The sequence below is a fragment of the Sus scrofa genome, chromosome 4, assembly GCF_054392235.1.
Source record: "Sus scrofa isolate SSC_HxYL_T2T_F1_AM1 chromosome 4, Sscrofa_HxYL_maternal_Yorkshire_Landrace_v2.0, whole genome shotgun sequence".
NCBI classification, from domain to species: domain Eukaryota; kingdom Metazoa; phylum Chordata; class Mammalia; order Artiodactyla; family Suidae; genus Sus; species Sus scrofa.
Genome location: NC_139386.1, coordinates 18,371,366 through 18,385,759, shown reverse-complemented (window position 1 = coordinate 18,385,759; position 14,394 = coordinate 18,371,366). Strand labels below are relative to the sequence as shown.

The 14,394-nt window shown below is 46.4% G+C and overlaps 1 protein-coding gene across 1 annotated transcript in view; it reads right to left on the bottom strand.

The window, feature by feature from the left end:
* The window catches only part of SNTB1 (syntrophin beta 1), a 235,816-nt gene extending 224,407 nt beyond the window's left edge, over positions 1-11,409 (bottom strand). Inside the window, exons 1-2 of the mRNA XM_021088981.2 lie at positions 11,339-11,409; positions 10,390-11,174 (exon numbers count right to left, since the gene is read on the bottom strand). Of these exons, the coding sequence (XP_020944640.2) occupies positions 10,390-10,969 (580 nt within the window). The 5' untranslated portion in view covers positions 10,970-11,174; positions 11,339-11,409. The remainder of the gene's footprint in view (positions 1-10,389; positions 11,175-11,338) is intronic.
* Positions 11,410-14,394: the final 2,985 nt, after the last annotated feature.

The following is a 14,394-nucleotide window of genomic DNA, read 5'->3' as shown; positions in this document are numbered from 1 at the left end:
GGGTTAAGTATCCAGTGTGGTATAGGTCGCAGGTGGGGCTCAGATCCTGTGTTGCTATGGCTGTGGTGTAGGTCAGCAGCTGTAGATCCAATTTGACCCCTAGCCTAGGACTTTTATATGCTGTATGTGTGGCCCTAAAAAGCAAAAAAAAATCAAATCAGGCAAAACAAAACTGCTCTTATTCATCATGGCCTCCCCAATTTGAGAACATTTTCCTGTTTTTAGGGCCATACTTGTGGCATATGGAGGTTCCCTGGATAGGAGCTGAATTGGAGCTGCAGCTGCCAGCCTATGCCACAGCCACACCAGATCTGAGGCAATATCTGCAACCTACAGCACAGATTTCAGCAACACTGGATCTTTAACCCACTGAGAAAGGCCAGGGATACTAGTCAGATTCTTAATCCACTGAGCTACAATGGGAACACCTGAGAACACTTTAGATTAGATGATATGCCTATAGTTATTTTTTCTTAAAACTCACACTGACATTGTAAATTCAGACCAAAAAATATTTATTAGAACAAACTTGCAATTCAGAATCATAGGGGATATATTTTTAGTTCCTTCTACCAGGACCAAATTTAAAATGAGTGCCTTTGCTGTCCCTATCTGTCTGATGGGTTTATTTTACATTTATCTCTGCATCAAAGGGATAGACCTTTGATATTCTAATTTTAAGCAGGTATCCTACTAGACTCCCCATCTAATTTTTTCTTTCTTTAGGGTACATAAACAGTGATACATCTTCCATTGGACGGCCTCTTAGATTCCACAAAACACAGTCCTAAAAATAGAATAAAAAACTAAAGTATATTTCTGACTTAGTTATATAAATCTTACATTTTTAATGAAAGAAATATTTGGGTTTCTTTGGGCTATTAAGATCTCCACATTCCTCTAATTACTAGAAAAATTTTCAAAGGTTTTTGAATTTTGCTGTGTAGACTAAATCCTTATGTGCCCACCTTCTGTCCACAAAATTTTTTTGGCTTGTTCCTACGTATCAGCATTTTAAGTCTCTGTCCACATTTGCCCACTAAAAACCACCGCGGCCTTCACTGTGGTTTGGTTGATGGAAAGCATCTGAGGCTGCTAAAAACTGTCAATGAAACGCACCCTTGTGGGATCATAATTCACCTCTACAAGGCAAATGAATTCTCTTAGGCCATTGGTTACAAATCCCAAACTGTGCTTTGAGCCCCTAAAAGACTTTATAGAACATATGACTGAATCCTTCATTTAACTTAAATGACCGAACCCCCTCCATCCGAAAATAATACTTAGCTAAACTAAGCATGAGATGTGACATTATTATATAGTTAGTACTTATTTAGTGACTAAGTTCCAGGCAATGAGCTAACTGCTTTACTCATCACTCTACCTCTCTCAGCGAACCTACCCATTAAGAAATTGAGGGAGTTCCCTTTGTGACTCAGCAGTAACAAACCCGACCGGTGTCCATGAAGATGCAGGTTTGATCCCTGGCCTCGGACAGTGGGTTAAGGATCCGGTCTTGCCATTAGCTGCGGTGCAAGTCACATATGAAGCTCGGATCCTAAGCTGCTATGGCTGTAGCTTAGGCTAGCAGCTGCAGCTCCAATTCAACCCCTAGCCTGGGAACTTTCATGTGCCACGGGTGCGGCTCTAAAAGAAAGAAGAAAAAGAAATTGAGGCTCACAGTTAAGGGACTTGCACAAGATCACATGGCTCAAGAGAGGTCAAGTGCGAATTTAAGCCCAGACAGAATAAAGCCAAGGCTCGCAATTCACTCTCTGAATCCCTGCTTTTTACCGCTTTGAAGAAAAAAAAAAAATTACGACAATGAAGAAACAATGGCAATTGAACAGCAATGCAAATAAACTGGGCATGTCAGCTGCGGTCATCCTCAGTAACCTGTGAAATTTTAGAAAGAGCCTCCCATATTTATCACACGGCTAAAAAAGATGCCTCAGTCCTCAGGGTGGAGAAGTAGTTTTAAAAAGTGCTACTGAGCTCAAGTATGGGTCATCCTTTTAATCTCCATGGTCACCACTATTCATCATGAACTTTTCCATCGTGTCTCGGCTACGTGGTCTGTCAGGACATTTTCTTCGTGGTGCACATTACACATCTTTTCTTTAAGTCCACTCTGCAGGCCAGAGCTAAAGGCAGGCATTATTATAGATCAAAGCCAGTGAAGTGGGTAATGAGGTTTGGTATATAAAACACTTGTTATAAACGCAGGGGAAATGCCGGCTTTTCTTTAACATTAACTGCTTTGAAATGCATCATTGGAAGTAGAAATTCTTAGTAGGCCACTAGCTGCCACAGAATAATTTCCCTTCACCAAACAGACGACTGGTAGCTTTGGTGAGACGTCTTTCACAAACGCGGGGCCGTGTGCAGTGAGTTATTTTTAATACGTAGTCCGTGGGGTGAGGGCTAAAATGCATCGCTGAACAAGAAGAGCGTTTCCCTCCACCCGCCTCCCAGCAGAAAGAAGGAATTGAAGGGCCATTCTGATCAGCTCCACTTAAGGAATAGGGTCTGAATTCTCAGGCTGATACAGAAGCTTAAAAAAGAAACAATTAAAATATCTAAGCAGACAGTTTTCATCTGCTAGGGTAGAAAGCGTTCTTACTTATTCGGACATGTAGGCCCCTGAGCCACAGGGGCGGGGGGGGGGGGGGGCAAAGGACAAGTGGTAATAAATATAACATGAAAAGGATAATTACATTTTCCGATAACTTTTTAAAATCATGTCTGCCTCCTCTTCTGTCAATTGTCTTTCAAGACTGGTCAATGTGAAGTAAGTGCTTCCGAGATTTACAAAGTCCCTTCTCCTCCTACAGGCTGCTCTGTGGGGAAAGGAGCAGTTTTCATTATCAGATGCCAAATGTTTATCACCATGCTCCAACAGCGTGAGTGGTGGAGGATGGGAGTCATACAAAGGGGTCACAGGAGTTCCCATCTCGGCTCAGTGGTCAAGGAACCCCGCTAGTATCCATGACGATGAGGGTTCAATCCCTGGCCTTGCTCAGTGGGTTAAGGACCTGGCATTGCCATGAGCTGTGATGCAGGTCACAGACGTGCATCGGATTTGGCGTTGCTGTGTCTCTGTCGTAGGCTGGGCAGCTGCAGCTCTGATTTGACCCCTAGCCTGGGAACCTCCATATGCCATAGGTACAGCCCTGAAAAAGCAAAAAAAAAAAAAAAAAAAAAAAGTCACTAAATCCCCAAATTCTTTCTCTCCCTCCCTTCCTTCTTCCTTCCTTTCTTCCTCCTTTCCCTACCTCTCCCCTCTCTCCTTCCTACCATCTGTCCTGCCTTTTTTTTTCTTTTTTCCCTTTCTGGCAAATTTAACAGCCTAATGTTTGCCAGGTACTATGCTATACATTCTAGGGTAAAAATCATCCTATTTGTCTTAAACTTTAGGATAAAAATCATCCTATTTCTCTTACTAATCTCAAGTACTTTGTAATCAGCCTCAAATAGCCTACCTCCTTGATTACTGCAAGGCTCCCGAAATCAGAGGCCAAGCCTTATTCCTAGGAGACTTCTTTCTGTCCCTTGCAAGACATCCTGAGTTTGTTTAGTATGCAGTAGAAGAGCTTGATGGGGTGTTAGATAATCTGACTTCTAGCTCCCTCATTGACCAGGTAACCTCGGACCAGTCACCTAACCTCTGGCACTTTCGTTTCCTCCTATAACAAAAGGGGAACCATAACACCTGTTCAAGGATCCACAAAGGGTTGACCTGGTGACAAATCATAATGGGAGTGAAGCCACTTGACAAACCAAAGCCTTGCTCAGGCAGGTGCCCCCAAGTATAATTCATGGTCAAATGGCTGAGTCCCAGGGTGGCTGAGTGGGTCAGGGAGCCAGTGGTTTCACTAAAGCCTTGACAACCTCCTGCTAGAAGCATAGCTCTAGAGAGTTAGCTTCCTGAAATGTGAAACTGAGCGTGACATTTCCCTTCTTCAAACACTTCACTCCCAGAATGAAATCTAACTCTGTAACTAGGCCTACAAGTTTGATCTCTGCTCAACGCTCTGGTTTTTTTTCCATGCTTGCCCTTCAGCAAGGTCTGAAGGTCATATTCTGCCCGCTCAGCCACGATGAGCTACAGCTGATGTCCAAGCTCTTTTACGGGGCTGCCTTAGAGGCAGTTGCCTTCCATAGCCCAAGAGTGAGCCAGCTGCCCTTCCTGTGAGCGACCACAGCATCCCGTAATACCCTGGATGTAGCGCTTTTTACTCCATCCTCGAGTTGCCTGCACGGTGCTGATCCGCGTCTGTCATTAAGATGTTGCCACTTGAGGGCAACCCCCTAGTGGCTGGTGGCACTTGAAGACGCCAGATAAATTGACTTGTTAGATGAGTAAATAAATGAAAGAATGAGGAGCTCCTCTGCAATGAGACAGGAAGCGATTCTTTACTGTGGTTCAATATATTCTTGAGGTCCTACTTGGGACCTCCGCACCATTACAACTTCAGCAAACCAGATGTGGTAGCAGAAAAAAAAACGATGCCCAGATTCCTGACTACATTACCTTACACGGCAAAGGGGAATCAGGGTTGCAAATTGAATTAGGGCTGCTAATCATTTGACTTTACATGGGGAGATTATCCTGGATTATCTGGTTGTGACCAGTATAATCACGAGGGTTCTTTAAAATTGAAGAAGGAGGCATTACAGAGGTTGGAGTGATTGGAGGCCAGAAGGATTGACACTGCTATCCTAGGCTTCATAGAAGGGAGCCATGAGCCCAAGCATGTGAGTGGTCTCTAGAAGCGTCTGGAGAAGGGCCTCCAGAAAGGCATACAGCCCTGCACACACCTTGATTTTAGCTCAATGACATCTGCATCAGACTTCCGACTTTAACAAACTGTAAAACAGTAAGTGTGTGTTTTAATTTACCAGGGTTTCTGATTATTCATTATAGCCATGATAGAACACTAACATTTCAGACACGAAAGTGGACAAGACCCCATCAGGACAAATCATTCCACCTGGGGAGCTTCACGTTCCTCATCAACAAGCTGAGGATAAGCTTAAGCCTAATCTGCTTATGAGGATATTTGTGAGGATCAAAAAGCTTTAAAACCTGGGCTTGAATGTCATTTATTCACTGTGTTTCTTTGACAAGTAACTTAACTGATCTGTGCCTCAGTTTTCTCATCTGTAAAACAGACATACTGGTAGCATTACAGTCCCTGTAAAGTGCTATGAACAGCCTCTGGTACAGTGTAAGCAGTTTTTAAGTGTTTGCTACTACCATACATGTAAAAAGTTTGCAAACGGTTAGGCATTATAAATGGTAAAGTAGAATTAGCATTCTTATGGAACACCGGTTCTCAAGAGGGGGGGTCCTTGCCTTTCCCCAAGAGTCGTTCTAAAATTTATGGCAGCATTTTAGAGGCCAAGGTGGGTCATGGTGGCAATACCACTAGCATTTAATGATAGAAGCCAGGGATTTGGAAACATCTGAAGCAGTCCTTTGCAATGTAAGATTTTTTTCTAGATATGAAATGATACTGCACACCTCTACCCATCTTCACTTGTACCTATGCCTTGATGGTAATTTTACCAACAAATACTAGCATCTACCTCCTTCATGATGACCTCTGGTGTGGTTGTACCATGCATTTATCTATTGAAAGACATTTTTTAACTCACTTCGCTTCTCTATTCTATTAACATTAATAATAATAAAAGGGCATTCTTTTGATTTTAAATTTAGAGTTAGGTTGTATTTATGAAATTCATTTCATAATAAAAGGGTTATTAGAAAGATCTGTTATTAAAAGTGTATTGAGTTGGAATTAATAGGATTTGAAGTAAAATAAGGTTTAGAGATGGCTTAATCCAGCTCTCTAGCCTTCCAGTGAAGAAACTCAAAAGTCCAAAGACAGCATCTTGCAAAAAAGTGTTACTATTAGTTCAAAGATAAGGCAAGTTTCAAGACTCTACTTCCAAGGTTCTTGGGTATTCTTTAAGATTTTCTACCTCCTAAATAAAGTAGGATTCTTTCAAGTTCACACTCTCATCCAGTCCTCAGATTGTGTGCCAGCAAAATCTTCCCTTGTGCCCCTCTCTCCCAGCCCTGCCATCCCCACTTCCACCACTGGCGAAAGGGATTCCAAAAGTGACATTTTATATGATCTCAATAGCCAAGCATTCCTGGGAGCAGTACTGAGGGCATTTTGATGGACAAGGTTAAAAAGTCAACAACTGTCTCTGACTGTCTCCTTTGAGTATCAACTTTTTTCTAGTCCAGTTCCACAGGAGACCTCTGTACCCAAGGATAATTCTGTCCACCCTCCACCCCCACTTCCAGAACATTCTGCACTCCTTGAGCTCAACAAAGTTATGAAGAAACTAATTATACAGCTTCAGTTACAAAAAGATTGATATAGTCCAAATTATAATTCTACTATTTATATAAGGGCAAAACCCTCTTCCTTCCATCCCCCTTCCATACCCAAAGCTGCCAAAGACATTTATGCAGGCATGTCCTGCCCAATTCCAGAGGGTGCACCCCTGGAGCTATGGGGTTCAACACCTGCATGGCTGAATGCAGGGTCCCTGTTCTCAACTCCCTCAAATGGGAAAGGAGTTCATAATGTCAAGGGTTCTGATCTCAACTTTGATGCACATTTGGTTTAACACTGGCTTAACTGACATAGTTTATTCACTATCTTAAGTTTGAATTGCAATTTAATCTCTTTGCTCCCCAAGGGTTCAATGATGGAGACCCAGTCACATTAAATATTGGGGCCCTGTCGCAGCAGCTGCCTCTTGATAGTCAGACACTTGATGATTAGGGCTTGAGACCCAGTCCTCTTTCCTGTCTCTCCCTTTTGCGTGGCCCACACCATTGCAATTTCCTGCTGAAGGCTGTCCCAAGCACGTCAGCATATTACAGGGGTGGGGTTGGACGAGTGGGGAAGAACATTTTGCGCCCAATAACTGATGCAGCTTCAACTGATTCAAGCACACAGTTGAAGCAGTAGCTCAGAGTATCAATTTCACCTAATAATTTTTTTTTATTTATTTTTTTATTTTTTTGTCTTTTTTTGCTATTTCTTGGGCCGCTCCCACGGCATATGGAGGTTCCCAGGCTAGGGGTTGAATCGGAGCTGTGGCCGCCAGCCTACGCCAGAGCCACAGCAACGCAGGATCCGAGCCGCGTCTGCAACCTACACCACAGCTCACGGCAACGCCGGATCGTTAACCCACTGAGCAAGGGCAGGGACCGAACCCGCAACCTCATGGTTCCTAGTTGGATTCGTTAACCACTGCGCCACGACGGGAACTCCCACCTCGAGTTTTTAAATACAAGCTTTTAATTCTGTTAGACCTGGATGCCTTCTAAGTCATATTTGCCCTACTTCAAGCAAATAACTTGCTGTCTATACACTTTAGTTTCTCATCAGTAAAATGAACAGAAGCACCAGCCTTGCGGGGTTACTAGAAGCATAACACGAGCAAATGTAAGTAAAGCCTGGCACACAGCAAGTGTTCAAGAGATGTTAGTGGTTGCTAGGATGCTCTTTTCCCAGAGCAATGGTCTCCTAAGATTACAGTTCTATAACACATACCCCCGCCAAAAGCAGAATAAAAATTTAAACATAGAAACTCTAGTAAAAGAAGAGGAAAGGTGTGTCCCTTAGGAGGGGCAATTCCATCTTCATTTGAATTGTAAAAATAACTCATCACAGCAGGAATTTGATAAATCCCCCCCTTTTCTTAAATTCTTAGAGTGCTCTTCCATACCAAAGCCCCTTAAGTCAGCATTCCCTTATTCCTATTTTTCAGAAGACATCGAGGCTCTGGGAGGTTAAGATCCTTCTGTGGCCAAATCTAAGACTAGAACGCAGGCACAGAAATTTGCTGGGCAGGGTTTCACGTCACAAGATGTTCCATTATTAGAAGCAGTCATTCTCCACTAGGGGGCGCATGTCACGTAATGAGGGGTGTATTGTTAGCAATTGAGGGACTGAACTAGTCTCTATCCGCCCCTAAAATAACAAACCAACTAAAAAAAAGAAATCTAAGGGAAAAAAAACAGCGTCTTTGCCCTATAAATGTATCTTTAATGCATCTCCTTTAATTCTCTCGTCCAACTGGATTGCATCTTCAAAGCCCTTCCTATGTAGAAATTCTGGAATCAAGATGGCATATCAGTGCAGGACCAAATAGATGTGTGATTTTAAAAAGCCTTTCCTGTGGTTCTGAAAAGCCCCTTTGGGCTGGGAATCCCTGCACTGGGCCAACCTACAAAAGAGAGGGTATCTGCAGGTGATTTGATGATATATGATCACTCCCAGCGCATTTAGAACCAATACTTCTCAGAAGAAGAGACACTGTTTTGAAGGGGGGAGGGGAGATCTACTGGTTTATCCTAATAGCAGTTGATTTCTGAAGACTTGGGCTGGAAATAAGACTGCAGCCCCAAGCCCATAGCTTCACATCTAGGAAACCCAGAGGTCTTCCCCTAGAGGTCCTGCCTGGAAAACAACAGTCCATTGTAAGGATGTTATGTTTAAGAGGTTTTAATGAAACTCACTTTTCAGTTGCTGCACCAATACCGTCAGATGATTGCTTGAAAATTTTTTTTTCTTTTGTCTAAGTTTACTTTCAACTGTAGGGAGTCACATTTTCTTCCTCTTTTGGGGTGAGAGAGTTGGTTAATTTTTTTAAACCCCTTTGCTAAGTCATTATTCATTAAATTGAAACTTAGAAGAAGGGACACAATGAGGGGCAGTGCCTGAAACAGAAATGACCTGCCTTTTGTGCCCCCTGATATTTTGCAGTAAATATTGCAAGCTGAGCAGGTGTCTAGCTGTGTATAGTCCAAACTACACTTGCTTCAGATCCCACCTGCCCCTTGTCACACAGGCCAACCCACACTTGAATCAAGAAAACTTTTTTCTGTTTACTATGTTAATCATCAAGCCAAAGCAAATAGCCTTCTACTTTCTGGATCCCAGGTGGCAATTAAATATGAAGACATCACAAATCCTCTAGACAAATAAGGGGGTTAAAAAAAAAAAACCCTTCTGTATTCTAGGCCAGGAGGTGGGCCATCACATACCACAGAATTGCATCAGCTGTTGCAGGGAACAGAGTCCCTTTCCCAACTTTGAACTTTCTGTTTCACACACCAGCATCTAAGCAGGAAACTGACTTAAGTTCTCAGTTTAGATCAACCACCACTTAGAAGTCTCAGTTGAAACAGTCAGTTTCAATGGCCATGGGTTCATTTCTTCCTTGACTCAGCACATATGTCATGGAGTTCAAGGGAGATGACCCATAACCAAATATAGGACCCCCCAGACAACTCAATCCACATTGGCGGGAGGCTGAGTAAATAGATATTTACATGATGTTAGTGCTGCCAGAGGTGTGTACAAAGCTAGGTAAGGGGGCAGAGAGGCAGACAGCAAGTGAAAATGGCAGCTGTAGTGGAAAAGGAGAACGCATTACCCCTTACTCGCCTACTGCCCTTCTCCCTACACAACACCACACAGCCGCCAACGGGTACAAAAGGTGCTACTCATTCTATTCACATTTGGTAACTAGGGGAATGGACACATCAGATCTTAAGAGAGTAGTTTCTTAGACACCTCGCAGGCAAGGAAAACTGTTTACAAATGCAAAGTTGTTTCCACACCACAACTCTGAGGGGCGGGGGGGGGGGGGGAAACACTGGGAAAATGCAGGCAGAAAAGCCACCTCACCAGCCCTCCGCCCAAAGCAACCTGGAATCCAGACTGACCGGCCAAACACCTGGCAGCATAAGTGAACTTTTGCATAAAGCTGCAACACACTCCCCAGCCGTTGGCACAACGCCCCAGCCAGAAGGCCAGTTTCCAGTTTGAAAGGGCAGTCGGGAAGGGTGGTGGGAGTTTTAGCACGCACACATTACCACCCCTCTCTGGCCCTTCTGAGCTTCGACCCTTTTAGCTGGGCTGCCCAGGCTTCAGAGAAGAAAACTGCCAAAGCAGAAAACTGTCAGAGTTGCGATTACTCAGTGAGCTGGCTTTGTAACGTGGACGTGCCCCCTTCATGGCCAGTTCTACTTGGGGCCCCTAAGCTACGCTTAGATTTGGCTCCCGTAAAACTGAGACTACGTGAACTACGCCTCCGACCCCGTGCTCTGCACAGAACACGAACTCAAGAAACCCTGCTCACCGAGCCTTTGCCTACACCTCTGCTGGGTCAACGCCTCGCGGGTGGGGACAAGTGGCCCCCAAGTGGGTCAAAGTTGTCAAAACTCCGCCACCCGCGCCCGGCGGTCCCCTGGGGTGTGGCGGCACGTGGGTGGGTGTGAGGATGCGGCGGGAGGAGGCGGTTGGGGTGTGCGTATCCCAGGCAGCCCGCGCAGCGTTAACCCCTCACCTTCCAGCAGCACTTCCTTGCCAGCGCGCTTCAGCGCCTGCACCGCCTCGTCGTGGGTGGCGTCCCGCAGGTCGGCCCCGTTCACAGACAGGATGGCGTCGCCCACGTACAGGGCTTGGGTCTGGTCCGCCGCCAGCCCCTTGAAGATCTTGCTGATGAGGATGGGCATCTTGTTCTCCTTGCCCCCCTTGATGCTGATGCCCAGCCCGCCCAGCTCCTGCTTCAGCACCTTCACGCCGCGCTTCTGGTTAGAGATGGACTCGGGCACCTGCTCCGGCAGGTCGGTGAAGGCGGTGCGGACCCCGGCGGGAGAGTCCGGGGGCTGCGCGCCGCCTGCGCCTGGGTGCCCGGGGCCGGCGCCCCTGCAGAACGAGCCATTGGTGGCGGTCCCGATGCCGTTGTACGCCGCAGCGCCTTCCTCGCAGCTCAGAACCAGGGCGTCTTCGCTCAAGTTCACCAGAACTTTGTGCCAGCGATCCCGCACCAAAACTTCCAGCAGCCCGCTCCGCTGCGCCCGGCCGCCTCCCCCGCCGGCCGGCCCCGCTGCCGCTGCCGCTGCCGCCGCCGCTGCTACCGCCATCTTTCCGGCATTCTTAAAATGCCGTGCGATTGCAAAAGGGGGGAAAAGTGGGGAAGGGTTGCTCGGGGAGCGAGGAGAGCGCGCCCGGCAGGGAGGAGGCGGGACGCGGGACTCCGCTCCGCGACTTCGCTGGAGCGCCCGGCGCGAGTTGGCAGCCGCAGTCGGCAGCTTCCCCCTGGCCTGATCCCGGGCGGGGTGGAGCTACCTAAAAGAAGAAGGAGAGACAGAAACAGTGGAGGGGGGCAGCCAGCTGCCAGTTGCAAAACCCCAAACCCAAGGGAAGCCGCGAAACAGCTAAGCGCGGGGGAGGTTCGGAGGGGGAGTCCCTCGCCGGGAAGGGCGGGGACCCAGCGCCTGGCGGCCGCTCACCTGTTCCAGCCGCCGCAGCCTCGGCGGTCACACGCCGCGCGTCCTCTCAGACCCTCCCCGCCTCCCTGCTCTGAGCGCACGTCGCCGCAGGGACAGCTTCCCTCCACCCCGCCCCCAGCCGTCTCTCGTCCACTCACCCTTCTCCCCCGGCGCCTATTCCGCACCCCGCACGGTCTGGGTGTCCTGCCTTGGTCCGCTCACTGGATGCTCTGAAGCCCCCTATCACACCCTCTGTCGAAAGGTCTCTCCGCCCTAACCCCTAATTGTGTCTAGTCTCTTCACTCTGGCTTCCAAAAGGCAAGTCTTGGCTTTGGTTCTTACCTGTCTCTCCTTTCCGCAGAGGCTCTCAGGTGGGCTCAGACCAGACGGACAGCCTGGGTTCCCTGAAAGGCAAGAGGGAAGGTTGTCCCAGGAACCCAGGATGAAATGTCAGCATAACCCCAGTGCGGGGAAACTTCTCCTTAAATGCAGGACATCTTTTCTGCCAGGTCTCTGAAGAGGTGTCTCTACTGGCTGCGGTTTTCAGCAGGTCACTGCTGGCCCCAGACCCCAGGGACAATTTTTCTTCCTGCCCTAGTACATTACATGCTTTCTGCTCCTGATCTATCCTCTCCCGCCCCAGCAATGCCACACCAAATGCTTCCTGGGACTTTGTCTGTCTTCCCAGGGTCCAATAGAAAAAAGTCCACTATTTAAGAACTCGGTTGCAATGGATTGTTATCTCAGAAGTTCCTTTCTGAGTGACTTGGAACTCAAGCTGCATTTTCCTGGGAAATGATATTATAAATTATTGGTTATCTTCCCAGGCCAATCCAGAAGTGCCAACACATGTCTTAGATGAATCTCCCAGAATCCTCCTGGTCCTGGAAACTCTCAGGGGTCCTCCACCCTATGCACATCTCAGGGAGCTCTGGAAGTGTTTCATTCATCTCATCTACCTTCCTTTCCACTTCTTTCTGTGCTTTCTTTGAAACCAAACCAAACCCAAATTCACAAATCAGAGAATTCCTAAAGGTAAATGCAACCCAGCAAGGTGTCAGGAGGAAAGAAATCTTATTGAACACATTGCCACTGAGCTGATGAACAGCATCATTGAAAGTTCTCTAACCCTTTTCAAATGACTCACATTTTTAATTGTGAATGTTTAAAAACACAGAGCAATTCCCAATCTCCAGAGCCTGGGTGGTTGGTATTCCAGGCAGGTGCCAGAAATGAAATGAAAACATTTGGATTTTTCTTTTTTTTTTTTTTTTTTATAAGTCACTACAGGTAGGTCATGAGAAACTCTTAGGTTTATACTTCTGCTTACAGAATCCTTATTGCCTATATTTCTAACCAGTGTTCCGGAAGCTCTTTATTCATTCAGGTAAAGGTACCCAGGGACAGCAGTACCAGGATCAGTCAAGGAGCTATGAGGGGTGGGACCACGGTATTGGGTGGTAAAACCAGCTGAGGCTGCCCTCTGCTTTAAAGACTAAGGACTTGCACACACACATCGCTCTGCAGGGAAATCAGAGCCTGAGTGTCTGTGTTCTAACCCAAAAGCACCGAGGTGGAGACAGGCACCGGAATGCCAGGGCGATGATTTAGAAATCAAAACATCTGCTCCTGGACTGAAATCGTCCATTCCCATTACACCTGTGTCTTGTCTCTGTGGTCAAGTGATGCTAGAGGCCCAGGCATAACCAGAAGTAATTTATCGATTTGCTGTAAGAAATTGCAAGCTCTGGGATGGGAATTTCTCAGAATCTCTGTGATAAGCACATTTTTTCCGGGTGAGCAAACCTACATGGGAAGGAGTAGGTTGCTTGCTGAAAGTGGCATCAGAGGAAGCGAAGGCAAATATTCAATATCATCAGGCCTGAGGCATGCATGTCAGCCAGAGATGGCTTTGCCAATGGAATTAAAATAACAACCCTTATTCTAAGTGCTTTACAGGTATTAACTTAATCCTCCCAGTTGTTCTTAGGGATACTTGCTATTATCATCACTCCTGTTTCACAGGTGGAAGAATGGGGGTACAGATTTAAAAACTTGCCCTGCTCATGTAGTGGATAAATGGCAGAGTCAGGAGTTCTCACTGTGGCTCTGTGGGTTATGAACCCAACTAGTATCCATGAGGATGTAGGTTTGCTCCCTGGCCTTACTCAGTGGGTCAGGGATCTGGCATTGCCATGAGCTGTGGTGTAGGTTGCAGATGTGGCTCAGATCTGGTGGTGGTGTGGATGTGGTGTAGGCCAGCAGCTGTAGCTCTGATTTGCCCTTAGCTTGGGAATTTTCATATGCTGCACCTGCAGCCCAAAAAGCAAAAAAAAAAAAAATATATATATATATATTTAAAAAAAGGCAGAGTCACGATATGAACCCAGGTAGAAAGAGTTTGGACTTTGAACCATCATCTCCTAAAAATGCTTAGAACGTGTTAGCTGTAGAGTTCACCTTGCACCGAAGCCAACCTTCCCATCCTTAGGGAGACAGGGAGGATTAAGACCCTTGCCCTAGATACCTGTAGAAAGGTTCGGCCCAGCTATTGTCTCCTGGCCTCCCCTGCTTTCCAGGTTAGAGGACATGCTGCCCTCTCCTAATTGGTACATTCTTTCCTTTAGTCATGCTAATAGGTTGAAACTGAGGACACCTGTGGTCTTGCTGGCCTAGAAGCCCTGTTAACCCTCAGATAGGTCTGCATATCTGGTGTCTGATCAGTGATGTTGACTCTCAAAGACAAACTTACCACATTTCTTAGGTGGGACTGCAGCCCTATAATTTTACAATTAGGATGGATTATATTCTCTTAGGTCTCCCCTTTTGAAGAATAGTCACTGGACAGGTCTGAAAAGACTTCCAGCTTCCTCACTTTATGAGTATGGCATTTAAAGTGTTTGAAGCTCAGAGTAGAGCAGGAACAGAGCTTAGAGCACACGGCGGGTTTATGACAAAGCCACCACTGGGTTATCATGATACCAGTCTAACGTGAGCATTCCAGAAATTATACCTGAAGGCCCCCCACACATACCCTTTTTAAAAACCAGATTTCTTTCACTTATTCCTGTCTTCTG